This window comes from Hakea prostrata, chromosome 3, assembly GCF_041222555.1.
Source record: "Hakea prostrata isolate BN-2017 chromosome 3, UWA_Hpros_2, whole genome shotgun sequence".
NCBI lineage: Eukaryota > Viridiplantae > Streptophyta > Magnoliopsida > Proteales > Proteaceae > Hakea > Hakea prostrata.
Window position 1 is genome coordinate 47,404,711 of NC_142602.1, and position 27,143 is coordinate 47,431,853.

Sequence of the window (27,143 nt, forward strand, 5' to 3'; positions counted from 1 at the left end):
TTTCTTCCTCGGCATGAGTAGGCTTGAGGCCTGAAGGACCTCCTGGAGAAGAGATTGGATCCGGGCGAGGTTCACACTACAATCAGAATCTCCAGAAGAGACCTTACCAAAAGTAGTTGTGTTCCAAGATTTTAGGGCCAACTTGAATGGCGCAGCTTCCGCACAAAGGCAATCAGAGAAGTAAGTTATTTTAACCATGATATATTTAGAGAATAATGATAGATCGTAGCAAACAACCTATAAACTTCCCATTTTACACAACTTCCCATTTTACACAACCCAATGAATCGTTTCACTCTGAGATTTTAGCTCTCTAATCCATCATTTTTTCTCTTTTCTAAAATCTCCTGACCTCTTATGAAATTATTGTGGAGTCATTGAAAGAACTCTTTGGCTTAGATCTTTGAACTATATTGTAATATTACATCTTTGAGCCCTCTTTAAAAATACCAATTTAGTGTTTCTCATGAAAAATAACACTTAAGTCTTAAAAAGGCAGAAGTGTCTTTTGATATCAAAACATAGCCTCCAATTTTGGAACCCTAGAAACTCAATTTTTTTAGTCATGTTTGATTAGTTCTTTTTGTTACAGTGATGTTTTCTTTTATTTATAGCAATAAATGATTTCAGCTTCCAAAAATAGTAAGAAAGAATAAAAATTTATTGAACAAAGAAAAATATTTCAAACCTAAAAACAAGATAACGGAATCGCGTAGGGCTGGGACACCAGGTTGGGCTCATGGCTAAACTCAAGCCCTACCTGACCTTGTGACCCAAAAGTCGAGCCACACTCAAAGACTGGGTGGGATCTGTTCAGGCCAATAGGTTTTATTGACAGCCATAGTTAACACCAATCTTGATTCACATCCTGGGTCTTGATCCTTGAGTCTGCCAAACAAAAAGAGAAAAAAATAAAATAAAAGAAAAAAGTAATCAAACGACAAAACTTTTCTCACCAGTGACACTAAAATGCCTTTTTATTGTTATCTTCACTCTTTTCACAGTTTATTCTGCTACATCAATATCAACTACAATTCGACGCGTTTCTGAATCTAATACACCAAAAAACATCTACCTGCAATTTGAGAACTAGATCATATCCAGAGTTCCTCTTTGCATGGAAACTACTGGAGGATGGTGTACCCAATTGGTTTTATTTGTTCTTCATATTCACAAATCATGTTCACCCAGAAATTTTTGTGGACAGTGTCTTAGTCCCCACAGAAATGCACTGGGAAGCAACAGCTAAATAGAATCTACCAACAAGTGAACCATTTAAAATCTCACAAGGAGTATGGAGCTTCAAGAAGATAACTTGGAACTCAAGAGCTGAACTATGTGACACCTCACTTTAGCTGAATAACCTGATGGATCGAAGCTATGCTCGGACGAAATATGTTAGAAATAGTGGGAACAATAACAAAGGTTGGCCTGTTTTTCTTTTTGGGGGTGTATTAATCGCCAAATTCTACCTGAAGTAACCTGATAATGACTGCAAGTTCAATAGTACAAAAAACAAAAATGTTCATTAATCAGACAACATGGTGACCTACAACCGAGGATGCAAGAATGCATGCATGCCATCTCTCATTTTCTATTCATGCTCTAATAAGGTATGTGAACCAAACTTTTAGTTAAGAAAAAAAGATACAGAGCAACCAATTTCCGTTATCTTCTCAAGAAGGGGGCTGCTTGTCTTTCAGAACAGATGGGGGAGGGAGAAATGTGGTTTTGTGCTCTCCCTCTATTTTCTTTTTCTTTTCTTTTCTTTTTTTTCCCCTAAAATATTTCCCCTCCCCTTTTTCAATTAAATGACCAAACTGACTGTACATCTGGACTTGAAAACAGACCTCCAATCTGGGGCCTAGTCAGAGTTGAGTTTGCAATGCTGTCCCTTGAACCATGTGCAGTCCAATCCCCTCTGCAAGAAACAAGGCCAAAGAAACTGAATGGTCAGGTATAATACACATACCCGAAAAATAGAAAAAGAACACCTCTGCATGTATTTTGGTAAGAATTGATGGGAGCATAATGGTGAACTCTACAAAAGTAATCAATCATATAAAATCACATCCCTCTGCAAACAACAGAGCCTACTGGTTTTTTTGTGTGTGGGGTTGGAGAGGGGGGGGGGGGAGATGGGAGGAAGCAGGGAGGAGGGTGGCGTTTATCGGGGGAACTGAGATCCTATCAGTTTTAGGGTAACAACATTCCTACCTGGCTTACCACAACTACTGAGTCTTATCCCAACAAAATGGAATTAGCTTCCTGCATCCTGGTTCTCCAATCAACTATGTTCAAAGTCATATAAGACCCAAGAACTGGACCATATATAAGCTGCACATGTTTTGCCTACCAACTTTACTTGGGGATATCTTAGGCCTGTACTTAGCACTTTTAGTCCCTTCAACTAGATCAAATTGCTCAGGTAAAACTGTGTAGGAAAAATTGCCCCCCAAATTCTGCTTGTGTGGAAGCCTTCGGCATTGGGTCCACCCTTTTAATAAGATCAAATCATTCCACCAAACTGGCAAATCCCAACAACTCCAGTGGCCAATGCCATGCCACCTCAAACAACTTGTTGTAGATCATACCGTCATCATCTTGGGGCCAATTAATTCACATCCTGTATGACCAGCCAATTCTAATAGGCCAAAAATTGGTATGGGGCCTACTTTAGGGGTAGGGTTAATGTCGAGTTAATGTGGAAGAGACAATATGCTGAAAGTTACAGCTAAACCAGATAGTCAAATCTGGAGTTATGAAACGATCCTAGTAGAAACTGAACCGAAGAGCAAAAGGGCAATTACAGGTAATTAGCTGGTCAGGGATTGGAACCAGACCTGAATGTCTTGTCAGGAGGGTATGGGGATGATATGGTCCAAGGGGATGAAGATCTGATGGTTTAATTGGGCAAAACTTGCTTGTGTTTTTCTGAAGGATTAGGAGAAAGAGAGGTGCAAAATTCAAACGCCACTCACCGTAGTTGAAGTAAGTTTAGTGGCAGCAGATTCTGCTGGGCAACTAGAACTTAGTTGGAGAAGATGAGTCTTCAAAGACAGGCTAATTCTACATCCACAAAATGAGTTCGGCTAATTCTACATCCAAAATCTTGAGCCCAGACCCTATTCAGGCTCAGCACGGGACAGGGTGAGTCAGGCCGCCAGGGCCAAACTTGACCCCTACTAGCCACCCTCCCTAGAATCCAAGACACATTAGGAAACCTAAATTTTTGAATAGCTTGGGAATCAAATCTGAAATGGTATCCCACAGAATTAGATTTAATTCCCCAATTTTGCAAGCCCTGCCCCTTCTAGCTGAAAGCCATTCCTTCCCCCCCCCCCCCAAATCAACCCTAGATCATCCTAAACCCCAGAAACCCTAAGAACATGAACCCCAGCTTTTATCTCAACCCTAAATTCATAAGTCAGTTCTGAATTCTAAATTACAGCAAGGTTTTGAACTGAATTCTATAAACCTTACAATCCTAACCCTTGCTAACCGCTCCTAAACCCTAGAGCCATCTAACCAACCATAGATTTACAACCACAGGATATATTTGACATAATACGGCTGATGTCCATTGAAAATTGACTGAGATCAGACCTAAACAGTAAGATTAAACCCAGAGAATAGCTGGTTCTTTAGATGAGGATACAGAAGACTGGCCCCTGATTCAAGGTTACATCACCTAGGGGTTGTATGATGATGATTCTGTGCCAATTTGGGGTTTTTTTATGCTTCTGTGCCCATCTTGGCAAATAGGCACAGCATGTTGTACTAAAATCTTGTATGGTTGAGCAAAGAATGGAGACGTTTTTTTGCATGGTTTGGTTAAAATGAGCACGTTTTTTTATTGATGAATTTTTGGAGTAAAATAAAAACATTATCTGTGTTGCAGACTCTTGATTCATAAGTTAAATCTTACCTTCATTGAAGCTTATAAAACACTGAATAGCTTCCTGGTTCTAGCATTCACACTTCAAATTTTCTTTGTGATTTCATTAATGACAAATGGTGTCAGCATTTCTTTTAGCTTCTTAGTTTTAGTACATGATTTTGTAAATTTGATTTTCTTGAAGCCATGAAATCGAATGCTTCTAGCTGCAGATCAGAGGGAGAGATGGAAGAAAATAGGAAAAGAACAAATTGTGCAATGTATCCAACACAATTTAATGGCTTGGGTGGGAAAAATCAATTAACAGGGTTCATAGAGCTTTTGGATGCTGTGAAGCTTCTACAGCAGCTCATCAGAACATCCATACGGAGGTCGATCCTGCTAAGGGTGACAAAACATTTACCAACCGGTACCTGTTCCAATCAAATACTATACCATACCATACCATACCATCCCATACCATACCACACCATACCAACATCATTAAAACTGAAACAGTTCAATAAGTTGGAGAATAACATAACCAAAAGCATCATCCTCACAGGCTAAGCAAGGTAGCACAAACAGATGACAATGCAAGAAAAAGGCCAACGAGATGGTTTTGTTTAACATACAACAAAGAACAATTGCAAAAAAAATGAGGAATGACATCATGCGTTTGATCCCTGGTTTAACCCCAACAGCCATGCCTAAATTCGAAGGTGGTCATTCAAAGGTAAAACCAGCAACAGACAACAAAACTTACCAGGAAGACTGGTAGTCTCAGATTTGGACGAAGACAGAGATGAGGAAAATGCAGATCTGGTTTGAGAGATTGTTGAGAGACTCAAGAAAGTATTGAGTGAGAGATGCAGAGAGATTCCAAACCCTTTCGAGCGAGATTGAGAGAGAACCGAGTGTTCCGTGGAAGATTTTGGAGTGAGATTCAAAAATAGTGAGAAGAAGAGTTGCTTTAGATAATGTGAATTGACAAATTTACCCTACATTGGTGTCGTTCCAACAACTGTGCCCTGCTTTTTTTATGAGAAGTGTTTCTAAGCCCAAGAAGCTTCAATTTGTAGCTTCTTGGGCACAGACAAAATGCGTGCCAAGCAGCCAGTTCGGCACACTTTTGTTGAACCAGAACACATTTTTTTACTGGATTACCATACAAGATTTTGGCTATTTCTGTGCCAAAATGGGCAAATGCCACAAAATAAGTGTGCTAGGAGCGTTACCATACAACCCCCTAATCGATGCACTTCACAATGGTGCCAAATCAGTACTCATGACTCTTATCATAGGCTATTTTCAAGGTCAACAGAACTACAAGGATTAAGGAGATTACCCTCCTATTACTCTCCATTAGTCTCCCAAGTAAGAAAATAGCTTCTCTCAGGTTCTCCCTTGCATAAAGACAAATTAGTTATCCGAAATAGTAATTTTCATCCTCCGGTGGGTAAATTGAAGAGGGAGAGGGAGGGGGGGGGGGGAGAAGCTTCTCACAACTTCAATGTATGAATCCTTAGCATAATTGTGCATTATGATTGGACCAATTATGCCATAGAAGACTTCATTTGGTTCCATAGCCCTTACAATACTTACATTTGGGTCTATTGACGTAATAGGTCTAATTTATAAGCCCAAAAAGTGGGGATAATGTCAATGCATGGGATTAGTTTGCCAACTTGAGCGAGTCAGATTAGAACCACTTTGATAGCCATCCAGAATTCTAATTTATGTCTATTCACTTTATTGCGTCTTTTAAGTGATTAGGTGTCACCTTATGGATCAAACCACAAACTTAAGGTCTATCTATACGTAATATATCCCCCTTCTAATTCAAGAAAAGAATATGTGTTTTATAAGAATTTTGGCGTTGTAGAGGAATGCATATGGGATTGGTATGCAAAACCTGATTCTTCTCTTCACTTATATTCTTTTCTTCTCTTTTCTTCCTCCCAAGAACATCTTTGACCATTCAAGCTGCTATTCAAGGTGATCTTCAACAACAATAATTTGAATCATCCCCAACCAATTCTCCTTTTTCTTATCCTCTAAACCATAAACCCCAGCTTTTCCTTCTTTGGAATCCATCCACAAAACCTTATCAATTTGATCTAAAAACCTAATTTTAACATCGTCAAACTTACCAGTTTATAACAGATCATGTTACAGGCTTCTACTTGGATCCTTCCAAGTCTAGAACTACCTTACTTTACACTTCTCTAGTTACTTTGGTTTTGCACATCACCTTTATTTTTTGCAAATTGGGAACACAAGACTTTTCCACCCTTCATCTGGCATTTTCTTTATAATATTGTTCACAAATTTGGTTGGTTGGGCTAAACCACAAAATCCCAGGACTATCTACTCTTCTATTGGGACTCCCACACTTACTTTCTTGCCTACTTCCATCTTATTTTCTTTTACTAGTAAATATATACACCCTCACGTGGTATCAGAGCATTGCAGTCTCGGGGCACTATAATCATGAAGTCTTCATCAAGTAAGCTGTAGAACTACTCTTCCCAACGCCTACTAATGTCCACATCCCTTATTAGTAATCCACCATCTTCACTTTCTAACACATCCAACATGATAAAAACTCATTGCTCATCCTTTCTTGTACTAAAGCTTTTTTTTCTTCTAGCTAACTTATTTCCTTTTTAATTGTGTTCAGATTATAGAGATAATAAATCCATGTAGAAGATAATAAAGTACTAATACGTGATGAGGACATCAAGAAGAGATGGGAAGTTTACTTCTCTAGCTTGGCAAACAAACATACTCCAAGTATTCATAACTTAGCAGATTACACCATCTGATATGATACCAATTTTCAAACATGTACGTGAAGAATTATGACATCACAAGTAAAAGAAACTCTAGAAAGGATGAAAATAGGCAAGGCATAAGGTCTTGATGAAATCTCAATAGAAAATATGGAAGGGCTTAGGAATCTATAGGCTAAACTTGGCTGAGCAAATAGTTTAAAAAGACTACGAGCACAAGGAAAATGCTAGATGAATGGAGAAGCATCTTGGTCCTAATTTACAAACATAAAGAGATATTCAAAGTTATAATAACTATAGAGGGATAAAATTTATGATGTCATACTGCTGAGTGATGGGAGAGAGTAGTTGAAACCCATTTGAGACAACAAAACCACTATTATGGGGAACCAATTAGGTTTTATTCCAAGAAGATGTACAAGACTTTCAAAGCTCTGAAGCTAGGGGAAAGGGCACAAGGTCGATGTACGCAGGATAGGGTGCCCGCCCACTGAAATATGAATGAAAGGGGCTCTATGGCAACTTTTATGCAGGCAGAACTGTTTTATTCCAAGAAGATGTACAACGGAAACTATTTACCTTATTGTGAGACCTACGGAAAGGCATAGTGTAAGACAGAACCTTTATATGGTGATGTAACCCAGGCACTGGGCCAGACTTCAGGGCCCTCTGTAATTGAACCAACACTAAAGAGTGTTAAAATCTTGTTGCTTAGGTCAGTATCACACAGGAAACCAGCTGAATTGTATTCAAATTACTCTAGGAACCCTGCGGCTTTGGTCTGATTGAATTTCCAACTCTTGGATCTGACTCTGGGTAGGTCTAGAGTTAAGTTTAGGCTAGTAATAGGTCTGAAAACTTGAGGGAATTATTCTGTTTAAATTATCTGCAATTACAGAATTTCCCAATTAAAATTAGGTCTCTTTAGGTGTTTAGGATTCTTCGTCAGGGTTAGGGTTTGGAGGGGAGGTAGAGAAGGGTAGGAGAAGGTAATCCTAAAAGGATTTAGGGCTTGATTGAGGGGTTAGGAGCTATGAGAATTTCCGTGGAACTAGGATTTGGGTTAGACTAGGGTTCTGGTTAGTCTGATCGGGCTGAAATTGAGACAGGAGATCACTAGGGTTAGTGAATTGATGTTCCTCAAATTCGGAACAGATCTGACAGTCAGATTGGCATAGATTTGACCTTGAATTTTAGGTCTAGAAAAAAGTTCTAAAATTGCAGAAAAGTTCCAGAAAAATAGTAAAAAGGTGATAGGAGCATTAGGGCTATGGTTTTAGGGTGGCTAAGGGTATAAAAGCGGGTTGGGGTTGTACTTAATTGACTGAGGAAGAAGGCTGCTGTTCATGTTGAATAACTGTTATTTGAAGAACGCTTGAAGAAGATAATCTCAAATTCTGCCTTGGCCCTCCCACGAAGACCACAATCTGGATTTGCTCCAAACTCAGATTTGTATTTAATTCAGCTTTGAAAATACTTAGCTGGAGGGCCTCATTTATAGCCTCATAAGAAATAGAAAATGACTCTAAATTGGAAAACCAACTAGAATTCTAATCGGCTTATCCAACAAACTCAACTACTATTCAACTACTTTAACATAAAAAAATCTAAGACTAACTGTAGAGGACTCCAATTCAAACTCTAAGAGTAGATATGGAGTCCTAAAAATAAGGAGATTAAAGTTACCTCAAGCTGTAGGATCCCAACCTAACTAAAAAATCTCACCTAAACAAGGAATCTCAAATATCTTGCAAAATAATAATAAAATAAAAAATAAATAAAAGCAGGCTAGGGTCCTAAACTCAATGGGAACCAGACCTAAGACACCCAAAATTTGTCAAAATGACCAAAATACCCATGAACAGAATTTGGCCAGTCCCTGGTGCCCCTTCTGGGGTCTGTTTTATGGTCCGATTCTCGATTGATTTTATGTGGATTGGACCTGGTTACATCATATAGTCTTTACTAACCTAGAAAAAAACTTATACAACAATCATAGAAAGTTAATTTGGCAATGTAAAAAAAGATATTGCAAGTAAGCATGTGGACATAGTTAGAGATATATGCAATGGTTTAGTGACTAGTCTAAGAACAATGGGAGCACAAGGTGGTGAATTCCCAATTATAGTTGGGTTACATCAAGTATCAGGCTGCTCATATTTATTTGCACTTATAATGGATGATTTAGCCCAAGACATCCAACATGAGGTCCCTTGGTATATGCTTGTTACTAATGATATTGCTTCAGTAGATGGGACATAAGCAAGGATTAATACCAAGTTAGAAACATGGAGAGCAACTTTGGAATCAAAAGGCTTTATGCTAAATAGAACAAACAAAATACCTAGTGTCTAAGTCTAGTCGTGATCGAACAGATGATGAGGTGGTGAAACACAATAGGGAGATTCTACAAAGCGATTATTAGGTACCTTCGCTCAGTTATAAATAAAGAATGTGATATAGAAGATGATGTTTCCCAAAGAATTAAAATAGGGTGGATGAAAAGGAGAGGTGTCTCTAGGTCTTTTATGATTGATGTATTCCTTTAAAGCTCAAAGAAAAATTATGTAGGACCATTGTTGGACTACCTATGATGTATGGCAGTTTCGGGCTATTAAGAAGCATCATTTAGATAAGCTTCGTGTAGCAGACATGAGAATCCTAAGATGGACAAGTGACAAACTAGGAAAGTTAAGGAATGATCATATTAGAGCTGGTTTGGGAGTATCTCCAATAAATGATAAGCTTTGAAAAAGTAGATTGAGGCGGCATGGCCACATAGAACAAAGGCCTTTAGATGCCCCTATATGGAGAAGTGATTCAATCTAGATCAAAGCAGAAGAGCTGGGGGCAGACCTAAGACAATTTTAAGAGAAGTGGTGAGAAAGTAATGCTAGGCCTTGTGATGTGAACAGCAAGAAGACCCCAGCAGAAGTCACAAGAAGGCCTAGCATGTGCAGCCCCTGAGGGGTATTTTTGTCTGTTTGTGTCTTTTCTTTTTAAATTTTGTCATGTTATTAGATGGAGTCCTAATCAGTTACAGGATTCCAATTAATCTTTAATTGCAGTTGTAGTTGTCTAGTCTAACTAGGAGTCCAAGAATGAAACAAGTTAGGCATCTTAGATTGAGTCATATTAGGAATCTTTGTAAAGGCTATAAATTCATGCCCACAGCTGTACAATCACTTTTTGATGAATAAAGAATGAAGAGTTCACAGCCAAGAAGGTATTGCGCAGGGTCCTTTTAAGGGGGACCCCACGGTTGTCCAAGAAAGTTCTCAAGAGCCTGCAATCCGTTCAGTGCACTCCAGAAAGCAACTCCAGCCTATTTCTTCATCAAGAACCTCCAAACCAGTGAGTATAAACCCCTCCCTAGCCCCAACTCTAACTACTTTCCCTTCTCATCTCCCTCTACCCTGCGGCAGCTAATTTCTGCAATTCCAGAACAAGAAGTCTTCAAGATCCTCGCCATCCCTACGCCTAGTCCAAGAATCCACCTTAATTCAGTCAATTTGGCCACCCAAACATTTGCCCATTAGTTCCAGCCCCTCCCTCGCCTTTGAAATCCCAGAAACAGTCCCCACACTCTTGTGCAACCAAGAAAAGAAAAAGAAAATAAAATAATAAATAATAAATAATAAATAAAAAGAAAGAAAGAAAGAAAGAAAGAGAGAGAGAAGAGAAAATAAAAGAAAAGAAAATAAAAGAAAAGAAAGGAAAAGAGAAAGCTTGGCCAAGAAACCACCCCCACCCTGAAAGCAAGCTTTCCCTGGCCCTGTTCTCCTCAATTTGAACCCTATCTGAGTCCCATTCCAATGTGATGAAACCCTAAAATTTTTTCCTTCTCAACCCATCAAGGTTTTTGTTATAACCCAAAACCTTCCCTAAACCATTAAACAACTCAAAATCAACCAAATTAGAGAATCCCATGGCCCATACAACCCTACCATCCATTGCCAAAACCCTGTAAATGTTCATAAGAGTGAAGGTATTATGCCAGATGAGTCCCATCCTCCTTGGTTTACATCAATTGATATCAGAGCCATGGATAGGGTGAATGAAATCACCCCCATTAAAGGTTATTTTGGTTATTGACCCTTCATGAATATTCTTGCAAAGATCCTTGTGACTGAACCAGAAGATGAAGATTGAAGGAGAAGCAGCATTTTCCATACACGATTGAAGGCAAGTGAATCTATAGCCAGAGACAATTGATAACGGTTGCAGCCATGGTGTTATCAACATGGTGAGAGATCTCGGCAAGATCTTGCGAGATATCTCGGTTTTTTCATAAACCGAGACGAGATCTGCGAAATGGGATATCTCGCTCAAGATCTCGCTCGAGATCTCACTATATCTCGCCATATCTCACCCCAAATCTCACCATATCTCCCTGGAACTCTCAATTTTTGCCCAATTGTTTGCAGATTTCAGCCAAAGTTTCACTTGCAACTACTCTTAGCACATCTACAACATCAAAGGAAGCTCAATCATCCTCTACTTGTCTTATGAATTTATGCGCTGATGACTTATATAGAACTTCTAACGGTTGTATGCTTTTATCATTGTATTCTAGAAAGTCAAGATTGTAATACTCATATGAATGTTATTTTGATGACATTTAAGTTATTTGATGTATTTGATACACTTGATTTTCATTTATATGCCTTAATGGTTTTATATTACATGTTATATAACCTTGCATTCTCTAATCCTACAACATTTCGGTTTCACACTGTGGGTAGACTTAGAAATCATACTTAGGGTTGTTTTCTCACAAATCCAAGGCTACTAGTGTGTTCAAAAGGCCTTAAATACGCTAAATACCAAGTTTTAGCCCAACTGGGACCCTAAAACCCACCGAGATGGGCTACCGAGTTGACGCCCAAATAATGGCATATCTTAACCGAGATCTGGCCGAGATGGTTGAGATCTCAGTTTTTCATGGTAGCGAGATCTCGCTCTCGAGTGAGGCCCAATTGCCGCCTAGATGTTATCGTAACCGCTTTTTTTACATTTTATAATTTGTGCATATTATTTTTTCTTTTTTTAATCATAATTTATTCTACAATGCCGTATATAAATTTAAATATGTGAGCCATTTCGGAATCAAGGCCTAATTTGCAAATGAACTCTGAGGCCCAAAGTGCTGCCAAGGCAACAGAATGTGAAGCATGAGCCATATTCAACATTGATAATCAATGAATCATTAAATAAACAATAACTTGGAAATTAGAATAATGAGATCTATTAATTTATCATGTCGGCACTGTTTGGTTAAAAAAATGGAAAAATGGATACATCAATTCTGATGACTGATCTATGCACAAGAGTACAAGACACTTATTTGGCGTCACACTATCATTTTTTTTTTGGTATAGGCGTCACACCATTATAAAGGTAAGTAAGAATGTAAAATTACTACTTTCATTTTCATTTTTCACATTGATTACTGATATAGTACATACAACATAATTATTGTTATGAATCTTATGATGCTTGATGAGATGGAAGTTATGTTTTTAATCTTTTTTTGGATAATTTTTCACAATTGTGATTCTTGAATTTTTTTTATTTTCATTTTTATGAATGTGATTGTTGAATGTTTGTTTAGTACTTTAGTTTATTATAAAAAGTATTTGTATTAAAAAGTAGTTTAAAAGTAGTTATATTAAAAATATTGACCAACCGCTTTGGTCGCTTTATTGCCGCCTAAGCGCCGCTTAGTCGCCTAATCGCCAAGGTGGGGCCCCAATCGCTTTGCCGCTTTAATAACCTTGGTTGCAACACCAATGTACTATCCAAATTATCTGCACAGAAGGCCAAATTACCAGCCGAAACACCCCAATGCTTACACAGTTGGACTCCTCAACCACAAGATTATTGAGGTAAAATTAGGTGTCGAGTTCCCTTAAGTTTACACTCCCATGTTAATAAAGTCAAGTTATGTAGTTCCCATGAGTGTGACTGATGTAATTTTGGGTAGACCTTGGTTATATGACAATGATGTAACAATTCATGGGCGGAAAACCATCTGTAAATTTAGACATTAGGGGGAAAATATTGAGTTACTTCCCTTGAATCTGCAGGGTGGGAAGAGAGAGGTACATAGTCCATTTCCTAAAGAGACCAGTTCTCAACCGCAACCCATAGTTCAATAATCCTCAAGAAGGGCCTAGTGTAATCCTGGCATTAGTCACCAAGTTAGAGACTCACAGCAAGAAGAAGAGCCACCACCTTAGGTGCATGAACTCCTTACAAAATTCTCAGATACAGTACCAAAAGATCTCCCTAGTGAACTACCCCCACTGAGGGATATTCAGCATGCCATAGACCTAGTACCTAAAGCTTCTCTTCCAAACATGCCAGCTTACAGAATGAATCCAGCACAACATGAAGAGTTGTAGAAACAAGTAGAGGAGTTTCCCAAGAAGGGCCACATTGCAAAGAGCCTAAGTCCTCATGCCATACCAGCACTACTTATCCCAAAGATGGATCATGGAAAATGTGTGGACAGTCGGGCCATTAACAAGATCACCATCAAGTAAAGATTCCCTATCCCCATTGGATGATATGTTGATCGGAGCTTCCATCCTCTCAAAATTGGATCTCAAAAGTGGGTACCACCAAATTCAAATCAGGCTTCAAGATGAATGGAAGACTATCTTTAACACGAGGTGGAATGCTCGAGTGGAAGGTCATGCCTTTTGGGCTTCCCAACGCACCCAATACTTTTATGAGGGTGATGAGACAATGATGTGAACCCAATCATAGGGTTAGGGTTTCTTGGAAAGATGCCCTAGAATTAAGGGTTAGCCCAAAATCTTCCAACAAATAATCCAACAATTTAAGGAACCCATGGGCTGTTAGGGTTTTAACAAAACTGACATGGGTAGGGGTGATTGGGAAGAAAGGAAAAAGTAGGGTTTTATCAATCTTTGTGGGATCTAACAAAATAGTGGGGGATGGATAACCAAGATGAAGATCTAAATATAGGATATTTTGGGAAGGGAAAAAAATTAGGGAATGATCATTATGGGATGGATCTTGAAAAATCTTCCTTGGATCTTTCCTTCTCTTTTCTTTTATTTCTTTTCATTCTTTTTCCTTCTTTCTTCATTTTCTTTTCTTCTTTTCTTCATTTTCTTTTCTTCTTTCTATTTTTTTCTTCTTTTCTTTCCCCCTTAATTTTTTTCTTTTCTATGTTTTTCTGATTCTGTCGCAGGAAACAAGAGGCAGAGAGAGGGGCCGAGAGGGAGAAGAGGTGGTGGAGGGGAGGATGGGGGTGCTGCCTAGGGGTATCGCAGGGGTGGGGAACGGGGCTTAGGGTGTCCTAGGGGCTGGGGAGGTTGGGGACGTGCAGACAGGGGAGGGGCAGAGGAGGGTTTAAGGGTGGTCGAGGGGTAAGGGAGAGGGGCTGGGATGTTAAAGGTTGCTGCCAAGTCACAGCAGTTAGGGGAAGGGGAAAACTAGGGTGCGCTGGAAGGGGGAGGGAGAGGGGAAGGCTTGTGATGCGATTGGCAGTTGAGGGCAGGCCGTGGGGCCGTGGTCTTACTTGTTTAAAGCTGCTGTTGACTGTTAATGGCTACTGCAATTGGAAGAAGTTGCTGGAATTGTTGAAGAAGAGTGCTAGACAGGGTTGCTGATCAGCGAAAAAGAAAACTTTCCACAAAATCTGTCATCGCCCCCTCAAACAGGAACCACGGTCCTCCAAACTCAATTTTCTCATTCACAAAATCAGACTTAACTTACAGAGAAATAGCAGGCCTTAATTTGTAGCCTAATAAAAGAACTTAACACCAAGTGGGATTCCTTTATAGGCCAGGATCCCACTACATTAATCTCAACAATTGAAATAAAAATTACAACTTCTCATGGACAACGTGCTGAAATAAAATACTGACTTAAAACTCTAAGCTAAGGAAGTTCCCTTGAAAAAGAACTCCTTAGGACTCTCAACTACTAGCTCAACCACTAACTCAAATTAAGACTTCTTAACCAAATCAGACTCTAAAATGAAAACTAAATTTCTGGATTATATTCCAGCAACTAAATAGGGCTAAAAATGCCCAAAATACCCTCTATAGCGGTTCTCAGATGCATTTTGTCGGCCTCACTTAGGGTTTCGGACAAGGGAAAATTTGTGTTCACATCACTCAGGTACTCAAACCCTTCCTAGGAAAATTCTCGGTTGCTTATTTTGTTGACATATTGGTGTACCACAAAGCACCAAAAGAGCATGTGAATCACCTAAGGCAAGTCCTAGATATCCTTAGAAGAGAACAGTAGAACCTAAATCTAAAAAATGTGCCTTCATGGCGCTCGCGGTTATCTTCCTGGGTTTATAATCTCAGCTAAAGGAGTAGAAGCTGATCCAGAAAAGCTGCAGTTCATAGAAGAATGGCCCCTTCCCAAAAGCAATATAGAAGTTCAAAGCTTCAATGGCCTTGCATACTTTTATCGAAGGTTCATCAAGGATTTCAGTACCATCATGGCTCCAATCACAGACTACTAGAACATCCAAAGGGAAGTTTGAATGGACTCCAGCAGCTACCAAGCCTTCAACACTATCAACAAGAAATGACAAAGGCCCTTGTCCTGGAGTTACCAGATTTTGATCAGGTGTTTGAGGTTGCTACTGATGCGTCTCACATCAGCATTTGAGGAGTACTTATGCAGCAAGGTTGCATTGCTGTCTATAGGAGAAGCTAAATGAAGCTAAAGCCAGGTACTTATGACCTAGAGTTGTATGAGGTTGTTCAAGTCTTGAACCATTGGCAGCACTACCTAGTGGGGAGAGAATTTGTGCTCTACTCTGACCATGAAGCCCTCAAGCATCTCCATACACAAAAGGCCATCATTCACATGCCAAGAGGATAGAATATCCCCGAGGGAAGGAGAACAAAGTTGCGGATGCCCTCAGCCAAAAAGCATTGGCAATGATAGTAATGTCCCCAGAAGCCTTTGGGATTCAACAAGTTATTCAGCAGTATCCAAGAGAAAGCGATTTTGACACTATCTATGCAGAAATAACACAGGGAGGCTACCATCCCCGGTACTCTACATATGACGGATTTCTGTTTCATGGAACTCAGGTCTGTATTCCAAACACCTCCCTACAGCAACACTTATCAGAGAACTACATGGAGGACTTGGTGAACATTTTGGAGTCAAGAGTCTGCCAAACAAGTCATGGATAGTTACTCTTGCCACGTATACACAAAGATGTAGACATGATCAGCAGCAGAAGTCGAGTTTGTAAACTTGCAAAGGGAAGTTTGCAAAATATTGTACTCTTATCTCCTTGCCTATACCCCCATCAACTAGAAAATATCTCAGCATGGACTTTGTCTTGGGGCTACCCCTTACCCAAGGAAAGTTTGTTTCTATCTTTGTGGTGGTGGATAGGTTCACAAAGATTGCCCATTTTATCCCTTGTTAGAGAACTTATGAATTATGATGCCAAGCATATAGCCAATCAGGGAGACAGTGAGGATCCAAGGGTTATCCTGCACCATCGTATCCAAAAGGGGTGACAAGTTTATGAGTTACTTCTAGAAGACCCTATGGCTGATGACCAACACCAAGCTACTATTTTCAGCAACATTTCATCCTCAGACAGGTGGCCAAACAAAAGTTGTAAACAGGATTCTCGGGAATCTGTTGAGAAGCCTTGTCAGAGATTATGAGAAGAATTGGCCTACAGTCATAGACATTGCAAAGTTTGCCTACAACAGTTCAGTCAATCGAACTACAGGAAGGACTCCCTTCAAAGCTTTATTGGGCATTCAACCACAGAAGCCAATCGATCTAACACCCCTTCCAGCTAAAACTAGGATACTTGTTGAAGTAGATGAATTCCTAAGGTGCATCACTGAGGTACATGTAGATGTCAACAGGAAGATAGCCCTTAACACAGAGATATACAAGGCCAAGGCAGACAAGCACAGGAGGGCCACAGAGTTTTAGCTAGGAGACATGGTGATGGTTCGCAATCATCCAAAGAGGTATCCAATAGGAGTTACCAAACTTCAGCCTAAGAAAATAGGACCTTACAAAGTACTCACTGGAGTAGGGCCAATGCCTACGTCCAAGAGCTACCACCCAACATGGGCATTAGCAATATCTTTAATTTAGCAGACCTCTACCTATACGTACGGCATCCACATGCTGCAATTGCCTCAACCCACCACTCCTGAACAAGATACTATCGAGCAAGTATTATATGACATGCTTAAGACCATGCAAAGAGGACCTGGGTACCATGCATTCTTAGTCAAGTGGAAGGGCAAGCACATTAGTAAGAACACATGGATCCATGCAGATGACTTCAAAAGGATCGATCCTGATTTAAATGAAAGATACATAGCTTTCCTCAATCCATCAAAGATGAATGTTTCCAGGCCAAGGAGAATTGATGTGAACAAGAAGAAGACCCCCAGCAGAAGTCACAAGAGGGCCTAGCAGCTAACCCCTAAGGGGTATTTTTGTCTAGTTGTCCTTTCTTTCTAAATTTGTCATGTTATCAGTTGGTGTCCTAATCAATTACAAAATCCCAATTAATCTTTTATTTCAGTTTCAGTTGTCTAGTCTAATTAGGAGTGAGTCAAGTTAGGTCTCTTACATTGAGTTTTACTTGGAATCTGTAAAAGCTATAAATTCTAATGCTCACAGCTGTAACAGTCAGTTTTGGATGAATAAAGAATGAAGAGTTTACAGCCAAGGAGGTATCAAGCAGGGTCCTTTTGAGGGGGTCAAAGGACCCTGCAGTTGTCCAAGAAAAAGTTCTCAAGAGTCTGCGATCTGCTCAGTGCACACCAGCAAGCAACTCTAGCCTATTTCTTCATCAAGAGCTTACAAAGCTGTGAGTATAAACCCCTCCCCAGCCCTAACAGTCTTGCGCAACCAAGAAAAGAAAGAAAGAAAGAAAGAGAGAGAGGAGAGAAAAGAAAAGAAAGGAAAAGAGAAAGGTTGGCCAAGAAACCACCCTGACCCTTGCCGCAAGCTTTCCCTAGCCCTGTTCTCCTCAGTTTGGATCCTATCCGAATCCCATTCCAATTTGATAAACCCTAAAACTTTTTCCTTCTCAACTCAAGGTTTTTGTTAACCCAAACCTTCCCTAAACCATTAAACAACTCAAAATCAACCTAATTAAAGAATCCCATGGCCCATACAACCCTCCCATCCCCAAAACCCTACAAGTGTTTTGAAGAGTGAAGACATTATACCCCATGAGTCCCATCCTCCTTGGTTTACATGACTTTGTATCTAGTATGGCTTCAAATAGAGCTGATTAGAAGGCAAGGACCCATATAGCAAACCCCGTTTCCCTTATGTTCCTAATCTTATCAAACAACTTGGTCAATTAACTTAGCCCATGGATTTTTAAGCTCTTCCATACTTCTATATTGATTTCATCTAGACAATGTGCATTGCTACTTTCACCCTCTATAATGCTTCTTTCACTTCGATCATCGAACTTTTTCATATATGAGTGTAAATTGGTGCTATGATGAATAGTATAGTCTTCTACCAACAACCCCCCCCCCAAAAAAAAAAAAAAGGGATTAATAGTGTAGTCTTTTGAGACAACAAGGGTAAAAGTATGTTAGTTTAGTCGGCTAGAGAAATAAGCTCCCCATCACTTTTTGGTGTCCTCATTCCATATTTCGCGCTCTCAAACTGGAGCACGCTAGCGCGCCCTCCATTTTCTCGTGACTTGACATTGCCCCGCTTGCTGCTGAAAAACGGTTAATACTATAGCATCTTTCTTAATCCATCTAGCATGGTCAAGATCTCTACTTCTTGTCCCTCATTTAGCGGTCTTTTAAATAACTTACCTCCTTCCTTCGTGCTTAGCATATCACATAGGTACTATCACATAGGTACTCATATTTCTTCTCCCTTGTTTTTCCCACAATTTTCTTAGCTTCATCAACTGATTGGACCGTAACGGTCTCAATCGGGCCTAATCAGGCTTATGGGTTCCAAAAAGGTTGGGCCTTCTACAATCTATTTTATAATCAGTCTGGTTTGGTCTCGGGCCATTTTGATCACGGGCCGTAATTGGGCTTCTTTAAATCGGGCTTAACCAGACTTCCAATTGAGCTTCATCAGGACTCAATCAGACTTTCAGAAAAAATTTCTCAGGTAATAAGAATATTCTCCAAGTTTCTTATTTCAAGACTGATCTCTTGTGACTATGGTAAGATCTTGCAATGGTCCTAATATTTTGGATTTCTCCAAAACATGATTTGCTATTAGCTCTGAATCTTGTAACAGTTTTAAAATCTCAAGATTCTAATAAAAATCTGAAGTCCTATTACAAAAAGATCCATAGGCTTTTCATACTTCAGGTTAATTTCCAAATTCCTCAATGCTCACTCTCAATTATAAAGGATACCTTTATATTCTGTTACAGTTCAGTTTGTTAGTAAAGCTTCAGCCGATCCACATTCAGAACCTCAATTCCAATTACAAGCATTTTCTTGTTCCTCATGGTGCTGAAGCTCAACCCCAGAACATCCAAATTTATTAAATACGCATCAAGTTGGTTAAAATTTTGATAGAAATAAGACAAAAGTGCCCAATAATGTGTCATTGTTGCTAAAGCATAGTGGTGAGTATTTTACATGTGGTTGTGGAGACTTGGTGCAAATCCTAGTAGCAACATAACAACTATTTTTCATTTAATTGGCACCGGTTCTAAGCGGGCCAGTCAGTCGGGCTGACCAACAGGCTAAATAGAGAAACCGAGATGATCTGTTTGTAATTGGTCAGATTTCTAAACCAACTCGTTTATTAGTTGGTCCAGTACAGGTCGGTTTTTATCATAACAGGTTAAGGCCGCTTCTTCTAGGCAGGTCCAAGATTGACTATCCCTTTAAAAGACAAGAAGGCTACAATACTATTGACACATTAATGATATATGAACACAACCATCCCAAGAGCATGCAGTGAATGGAACCTGTCTGAATGATGCTCAAGACCCAAAAGAAGACATCATCGCAAAAGAAATCCAACAAAATGCCATCACACGAGGATATACTTCAAAGGGTGTGGAATTGAAGAAAATACAAGAAGCAAAGACCTTGCACTTAGCCTAGAACACATGGAATACTATAATGGCACACGAATGCACTTTCACGTTTTTGCATACTGAACAAGTGCAGGAAGCACTATTGGGTCAGAACTTAGGACAATTGCTATTTTTTCCGAAATTATTTTCAGAATTCCCTAAAATACCATTGGTGCATTGCTCATCACTCATATCATTTTGCATCATTAATCATTGTAGGGTATTGAGTCACACCCTTGATATATAACACTTAATACCATTCTTATATTTGTAATTGATTAGTTGTACCTAGACTGGATTTAGATTTAGAGTAAGGTACAAGAGTACAAGACCCTCCCATCCTTAAGAGAATGGATACTCTTGTACAGAATCAAAATTGTATAAGGGTTCTCTTTTTCTGAACAAGATTGTAAAAGATGTAGTCTCCCCACCTATTCTCTAAAAGGGAATCTAATAGGAACCTAGATAGGAGCCTCGTTCAATCCCCGGATAAGCTCTTGGCAACCCCTACAACCAGCTCTTGGCAGTGCTTGCACTCGCACCCACACACGCATACAATAATTGAAATGTATACACAAGAATATAACAGGAAAGTACTTCGATTAATTCATTAACAAAATGGCTCAATCAATCCGCAACTGCAAGAACTCCCAACACACCTAACTATTCTATCTCAATTGCCCCCAACCTGAGAAATTCTCTCTCCCCTAACCTTCGAGGTCACAAGAATGATATAGATATAAGAAAAATTGGACACTTCCACCAACAGAACAATTGCTTTTACTTCAAAATCAGGCTCTGGACATTTGCACCAACAAAACTATTGCTTTTACTTCAAAATCAAGCTCCAAAATGTTTCTGTTTCCACCCTAGAAATTTTTCATTCAATTTTAACTCACCAGTTCTAAAAAGCCTAATTCAACTTGGGGGTGTATAGATATTTCTTTTCTGCCCAGAAGACATTGAAATGTCAAATTAAAATACATTCTGAGTATTTCTGTTCAGTGCATTAACATCAAACCAATGGCCAAAAGACACTGGTATTTGAAATTTCAATTAACAAAAGAGCAGTTTTAACTATTTAGTTCAACCATAAATTGTCTCTTCCACAACCCCACCATCATATACACCAGTTTACACCATAAATTGTCTCTTCCACAACCCCACAATCATACACACCAGCTCATAGCCATAGGTAAATCCATCTAATGTAACTTCAGCAAAAATCCTTCAATTATCCTCATTGAACAGCAACTAACATCAGCAACAGACATGCTAAGGATTTCCATTTGGTTCATCAGCCAAAGTTAGGCATACAGCCACAAGCTTCATTATTCTCAGTATTTCAATTACCACATCAATCCTCTCACGGAAATTCTGTAATGCCAAATCAAGCAAAGTTGACCTCAGGCATGATAATTGAGGCCATGTAGAAAAAGCTTCAATGTAACAAAATGATGAGGAAATCCATTTCCAATCTACAATAAAACAGGGGTACCTAGTTATAACCAGATTCATATGGTTGAGGTCTAAAAGAGTCAATCGACTGTTTGAAGATCACAAAAGTTATCTCAACACCCACAAGTTCCACTTTGGAAATTGAAATCAACTGGAGTAACCAAACTATGAATCAGCTAAAGCCAAATCTTTAGCTGAAATCAGCCTAGAGCAGCATTGGCAATTAATATCCACTTATACTTCTTTGCTTTTCGATCAGAATTGGGACCGCATCATAACATTAACATATCTCAGGCAATTCCAGACATATCAGCAGCTAAGGCACCCATTTATCATTTGCAGGAGGTTGGTAAGTGAAGTCTCAATTAACACAAGCCAGTTCAACTGTACTCTGTGCATGTTAAAACTTCAGTACGTAACTGCACAACCAATCTGCAAAGATTCTCTGTAGTCTGTATTCTCTAGGCAATGTGATATAAACTACGAATTCCATGTGTGAATAAAAATTACCTAAAGGGCAAACAAATCACATCCTGCAACTGTAAACCCTTTCAAATACACATAACAACCAGCTAACAATAAGGTCTTTTTTCTATATAATCCCATTGCTCATTCTTCCTCCATTATCTAGTCTAATTTGCAGAGGAGCTTACAGCCACACCACTATGGATTATCCTCTTTAAAATTTAAATCAGGGAGGTACAAATAATATTTGAACCCAATAGAATCAGAAAAGAAATTGCAGGACCATATGCTACATATAAACTCACAAGTTGCAGGCAGAACCTCATAAAAGGAACCTCGAAGTGGATCTGTGGCAATGGTGAACTTGAAATTCGGGAAAATGTGTAGGATACAGCCATCCACTGATGGGGAAGCTTGATATTTTGTATGGCCAAATCATTAGGTTGTTCAACTTTCTGATTGCAAATTGACCTGCAATCAAGGACTTCCCCGAGATGATATCTCTTGCTTCAAGGAACTCTAAATACATAAAAGAGAGTTCAGATCTCAATAAGAATAGACTTTGGGGTTACAAGACCTTGGAATCCAGAGGGAAGCTTAACTTGAATGCATCCATATTGCTTTTCCTATTCGTCCCGGGCTGATTATCAGCCCATATACTGCTCTTTCCAATTCCTCTAAACCATGTGATACAATTCCAAACCCAGTTTCATATATTTTGCAATCCCCATCATGACCAATGACATGTGAACACTATCGAACTCTTTCTTTACACATGTTAGGCCAATCAAAACCAATCCAGATCAGAACTGCCCAGTAACTATCACAGGTCCATGAGAACATCGTCTCTATGCCTTCCATATCTGATACTCTCACTTGAAAAAAGCCAAATGAGCAGATAATCCAAATTGTCTAGACTTTGAAGATAACTCCCATGCAACATCCTACCATGCTGAAACCGATAATTTAAATAATTGCAATTGGGTCAGATCAAATCGACTTCTAACATCTATATCCTTGTCTAACTTCAATAACATCATATAAAACTTTGAGTCGGTAAATCATTTCCAGCCAAATCAAGGTTTAAAATTTGTCCGAAAAGCTAGCAAAACTTGAAAATGTGATGCGATTTGCACAGCAGCTACTCTCTCACATAATTATAAACGCACAACAACCATAACCCTTCCCTTGACATATCATAATACTGCTAGCCTTGTATATTATGTGGATCACCTGGCCCTTCTTTTCTTTTGTCCCCCCCCCCCCCCCCCAAAAAAAAACAAAAAGCCACCTCTTTAATTGTGGGGGGAGTTGGCTGTAGGGGTGTGGGGAGGGATTCTAATTTCTAATAGCATGCAGACATTGTAAGTATGTTAAGTAATAGGCATTAAAATCATGTTAATGAAGTCACATTTAAAATTTTAAATCAATACTTGGCCTGAAGTTCTTTCAAAGTTTGCAGCATTTTGCACAAACCCAATCCACATCATATTCAAATTCACTTCTCACGAATTTGAAAATTGGAAAGAAAAGAAAAAGGAAGGGGTGCCACAAAGGAAGAACATTCTGAAACAGAAGAGGCTAATGAAAAAGGTACTCACTTGGACCAACGACTGGCTGGAGACAGTTCAAAAGGATGGTTGGTTCCCAATTTGCTTGGACTACCATATGTCACCTCATTCTGAGAAGCTTCATCAGAAAGTTTGAGCGGAGGGAAATGGGTTTCACCATCACCTGGCAATGGCTGGAAAGGTTTTGGCAACCACAAGCTGTTATCCTTCAATCCAGGATCTAGAGCATTAGGCATCCCACCATTCTGAGAATTACCAAAACAAACTTTCGGTGAGCAACTGTCAGGAAGGAAATTATTTTCCATTGCAAGAGGTGATTCCATTGCCTTGGGGGGTGACCAAGGCATAACCTCCTCCTGGTTTGACATATTCTGGCCCAAGGGTAAAAGCCAGCTGGCTGGCCCACCTACCAAGCCAAGAGTATTCTGACCAAGCGGAGGTGTGCCCCACATCTGCCACGTCCCCTGTTCATGCATCTTATTTGGCGTGTCTGTCGGTGAAGAATGCAGATCTTGTGCCTTAGGAGTATGTGGGAACTGGTTCGAGGGGCATTGCCTTTCTTCAGAAACCCTTACACGTGAGGAAGGGGACTCAATTGGAGATGGCCTGTTAATTTCCCCAACAATAGAAGCATTCTGCAAAGACCGAGGCCTATCAGGTCCAGTATCTGCAACAAAACCACTTCCCAGGTCCAATGAGAAATTATCGAGAGACTCAGAAACAGGCCCAAGTAAGGAAACTGGATCAGGGACATAACATGGATCTTCAAAAAGCTCTGCCTCTTCCGACACACATTCATGTGCTTCTCCAACAAGAGAAAACGGAGGTTCAGTTGCTGAACAAACAGAACCACTGCTTATTGAACCACTTGGGTAGGGCGAAATACTGAAAGGCAATGATAGTAAATGGATTGGGTTGTCCAAAGGATGTGTTGGTGATGCCTGACCAGGTAAATGCGAACTTCGAACATCTGCCTGGATCTTCCAACTTGGTCTACTTATTGGACTCACATTGGATGATGAAGGAACTGTTGGCGGGTCAGTAAATAGTTGTTGCCATGATTTTTTTGGGGTTGTCCATCGCTGCGGCTCTGAAACCACCTGGGAAAAAAATTACAAATCATAAATAATAGCCAATACCATGGCAAGATATGCATTGACACCATCAAATTAAGTTAAAAAGCATACATGACAAGCAACCACAAAACGTCTGCAATAAACACCCCTCAACCCCAATTATAAACAAATGCAGCTCCCAAACTGACTAGCTACAGTGACATAATTATGACATGCCACTTAAGAACTCAACCCTTGCATGTGATCAAATTAGGGCATGAAAGATGAAAAGATGAGAAAGCTCAGTGCTGAATTCACAAAACAAAGTAAACATATCTCTTCATAACTATCTAGTCTAGTAAATATGGAACTTTAACACCAAAAATATGGCAGGTAGTTGTCACAGCAAAAGGTAAATCAAGGTCATAGAAGGGTGTCAACACTTATGGCAACACCAACAAAGGCACCCAAAGAAACCACCTGGCCTCTGTATGCGCCACCCAGGTGATGCCTTGGCAACCTTGGATGGCTGCATTCCATCTACGCATTTTAGACAGAAGGGCTGACATGAATATATGAGGAAACAGTCACCAAAGCATTACACACAATCCATCGAATAAATATACATTCCATGTTAAGAGTTCAGCCAGTATCATCCTCAAACAATTTACCTCCAGTTTACACTCATATATATATATATATACACACATGGAAACCAAGATTTAGGAAAAAAGAACTTACAGGGCGCTGGAAACTGACGTCTGTGACCTTGTCATCTCTACTCGAATTTATTTTCCCAGCCACATTTCCGTTCAAGTGTACTTCTCTTCGATTACCAGTAGCCTGAACATGATCTACAGAACCATTATACTTGTTTGGCTTTGAAACAACGGTTGGCGCACCATAACCACCCTTGCCAAATAAATTGGCATTGAAGCCTTTAGAAGAAAATATTGAACCCTTCATACGGTCCAGGTATCTAGATCCAGCACTGCCCTTGCTAAAATTGTTCATATTAGTAACCTTTACACCATGCCCAGTTTCCAAGTTTTGAGTCCTGACACCTTCCGGAGAACTTTTTTGGATTTCCCGTCTTTCAATCTCAGTCCTCTTGTCAAATTCTCGCTTCTTTTCAATTTCCTTTCCGGCCCTTTTTTCCAACTCCTCCACATCAGAGTTACTTTTACTAGATCCTTTGTCTTTATCTTTCCTTCTCTCCTGCCGCTTCCTTTCAGCTTCTCTCTTGCGATCTTTTTCCCTGTCAGGCGCTGACCCTTTTCCTTGCTCTTTCTCTGCCTCCATCTTCTCATCTCTCTGTCTCCTGCGTTCCTCCACCAACCTTGCAACCTCTTCTCTCTGTTTTCTCTCCTCCTCCTCTAGAAGCTCCCTCTCTAACCTAGCCTGCCTCTTCTCCTCAGCTTTCCTGCGGGCTTTCTCTCCCCTGCTCTGGTGAAAATTTCCCCCATTTTCACCTCTCTTGGTCAGCAGCCCATTATGCTCTGCATCCAGTGAAGCATCTTCCCTTGCAGTGCTGACCCTAAAAATCTTTCTCCAAAGCCATTTTATGCTCAAAAAGAAAGAGGTCAATAGCTTGCAAGCGAAAATAAAACCAGAAGAAGATTTATCTGCGACACATCGATCATCACCGCTGAAAAAGCCACCTCCTTTCTTCCCCCAATTATTTACCTTCCCTGCAAAAGACCCACCAACCCAGTTGTCATTATCTAACCAATCTTGACTGCAAATCCAGCCATTTTCCGACCAAACCTTCCCATTCAACATCTTCCCACTCTTGCCGACTAAATCTCCTATGATACCAGAGTTAGTACCCGGCCCAGGCAAGTCAAGAACCGGTCTTTTAGAGATGTGACCACAGTAAGAACACATAAACTTCCCACCACCAGGATTCTGATCACGGTAGGGGTTCAAGCAATTACGGCATCGCCTGGTAGCTGTTTTCCGAAGCTTCTGCATCTCTATGGCTTCAAACCTCTTTCTTTCTTTAAGTCGGGCACTCCTGCGCACCCGCCACGCTGATAGCCGAGGCATCAAAACCTCATACCAGCAAAGGGTAACCAAAAGCACCACGAAGCAACCCAGCCGAGGAGAGGTGACCTCAAACCTGAAACCGGGCGGGAAAAGCTGCGAAAACGCCCATAGAACTATAAGTGGAAGCACTAACCACGGAAGCAGGGTGGCAACCCGCCGAGACCACTTTTGTATGACGCAGAGTATACACATTATCTTCTAACCGGCACCTATATTCTCCCAAATGATAAGAATCAAAGGAAACCCTAGAGTAAAGAAACCCGTCCTTCAAATCAAACCAAATCCTGAAACAGAAATTTCCCCTAAAAATAATAACAAAGGAGAACGAACCCTAACCTTGATTCACCGAAACCTATCCAGATATCATCGCATTCTCATACAACATAAAAAGAAAGAAATAATCACGAACAAGCACAAGCATAGATTACACAAATTCCAAATTGCAGAGATTTACAACCCTTAATTGAAAACTATTGATGCCGCCGGAATCCCTAAGTTAGAAACCGATCGTTTAATGATAGCAGCCAGTTCGATTCATTGCCGTCGGAACTCGAACCGTACGGATTCATGAAATCAATAACCATCAACAATCTACTATTACAAAGGAGTAGATACAAAGAGGATAATAATCCAGACCGATCGAATTCCGGAAAAAGAAACAAACCCTAATTTATCGGTCAGGCACTTTGCTCCGGGTGTTATGTTCCCTCCTTCATTCTTCAATTAGTTGTCGACACAAAAATTTTAAGATCAAAGATCAAACGAAGTTAGAGCAGTTGAAAACAAATGTGGAGG

The 27,143-nt window shown here is 39.9% G+C and overlaps 1 protein-coding gene across 3 annotated transcripts; it reads right to left on the reverse strand.

The window, feature by feature from the left end:
* Nucleotides 1-482: 482 nt before the first annotated feature.
* On the reverse strand, nt 483-27,143 carry LOC149022369 (uncharacterized). 3 transcript variants are annotated; one of them, XM_089150497.1, is made up of 4 exons: nt 25,041-27,143; nt 23,275-24,344; nt 1,851-1,921; nt 483-888 (listed from the first exon to the last, which is right to left on the reverse strand). In XM_089150497.1, the coding sequence occupies exons 1-4, from the start codon at nt 26,538-26,540 to the stop codon at nt 845-847; spliced, it is 2,685 nt and encodes an 894-aa protein (XP_089006623.1). In that variant the 5' UTR covers nt 26,541-27,143; the 3' UTR covers nt 483-844. The 3 variants fall into 3 exon arrangements, with proteins under 3 accessions (XP_089006623.1, XP_089006624.1, XP_089006622.1); XM_089150498.1 differs by lacking the exon at nt 483-888 and adding an exon at nt 897-1,492; XM_089150496.1 differs by lacking the exon at nt 483-888 and having other exon boundaries at nt 1,505-1,921; nt 25,041-27,142.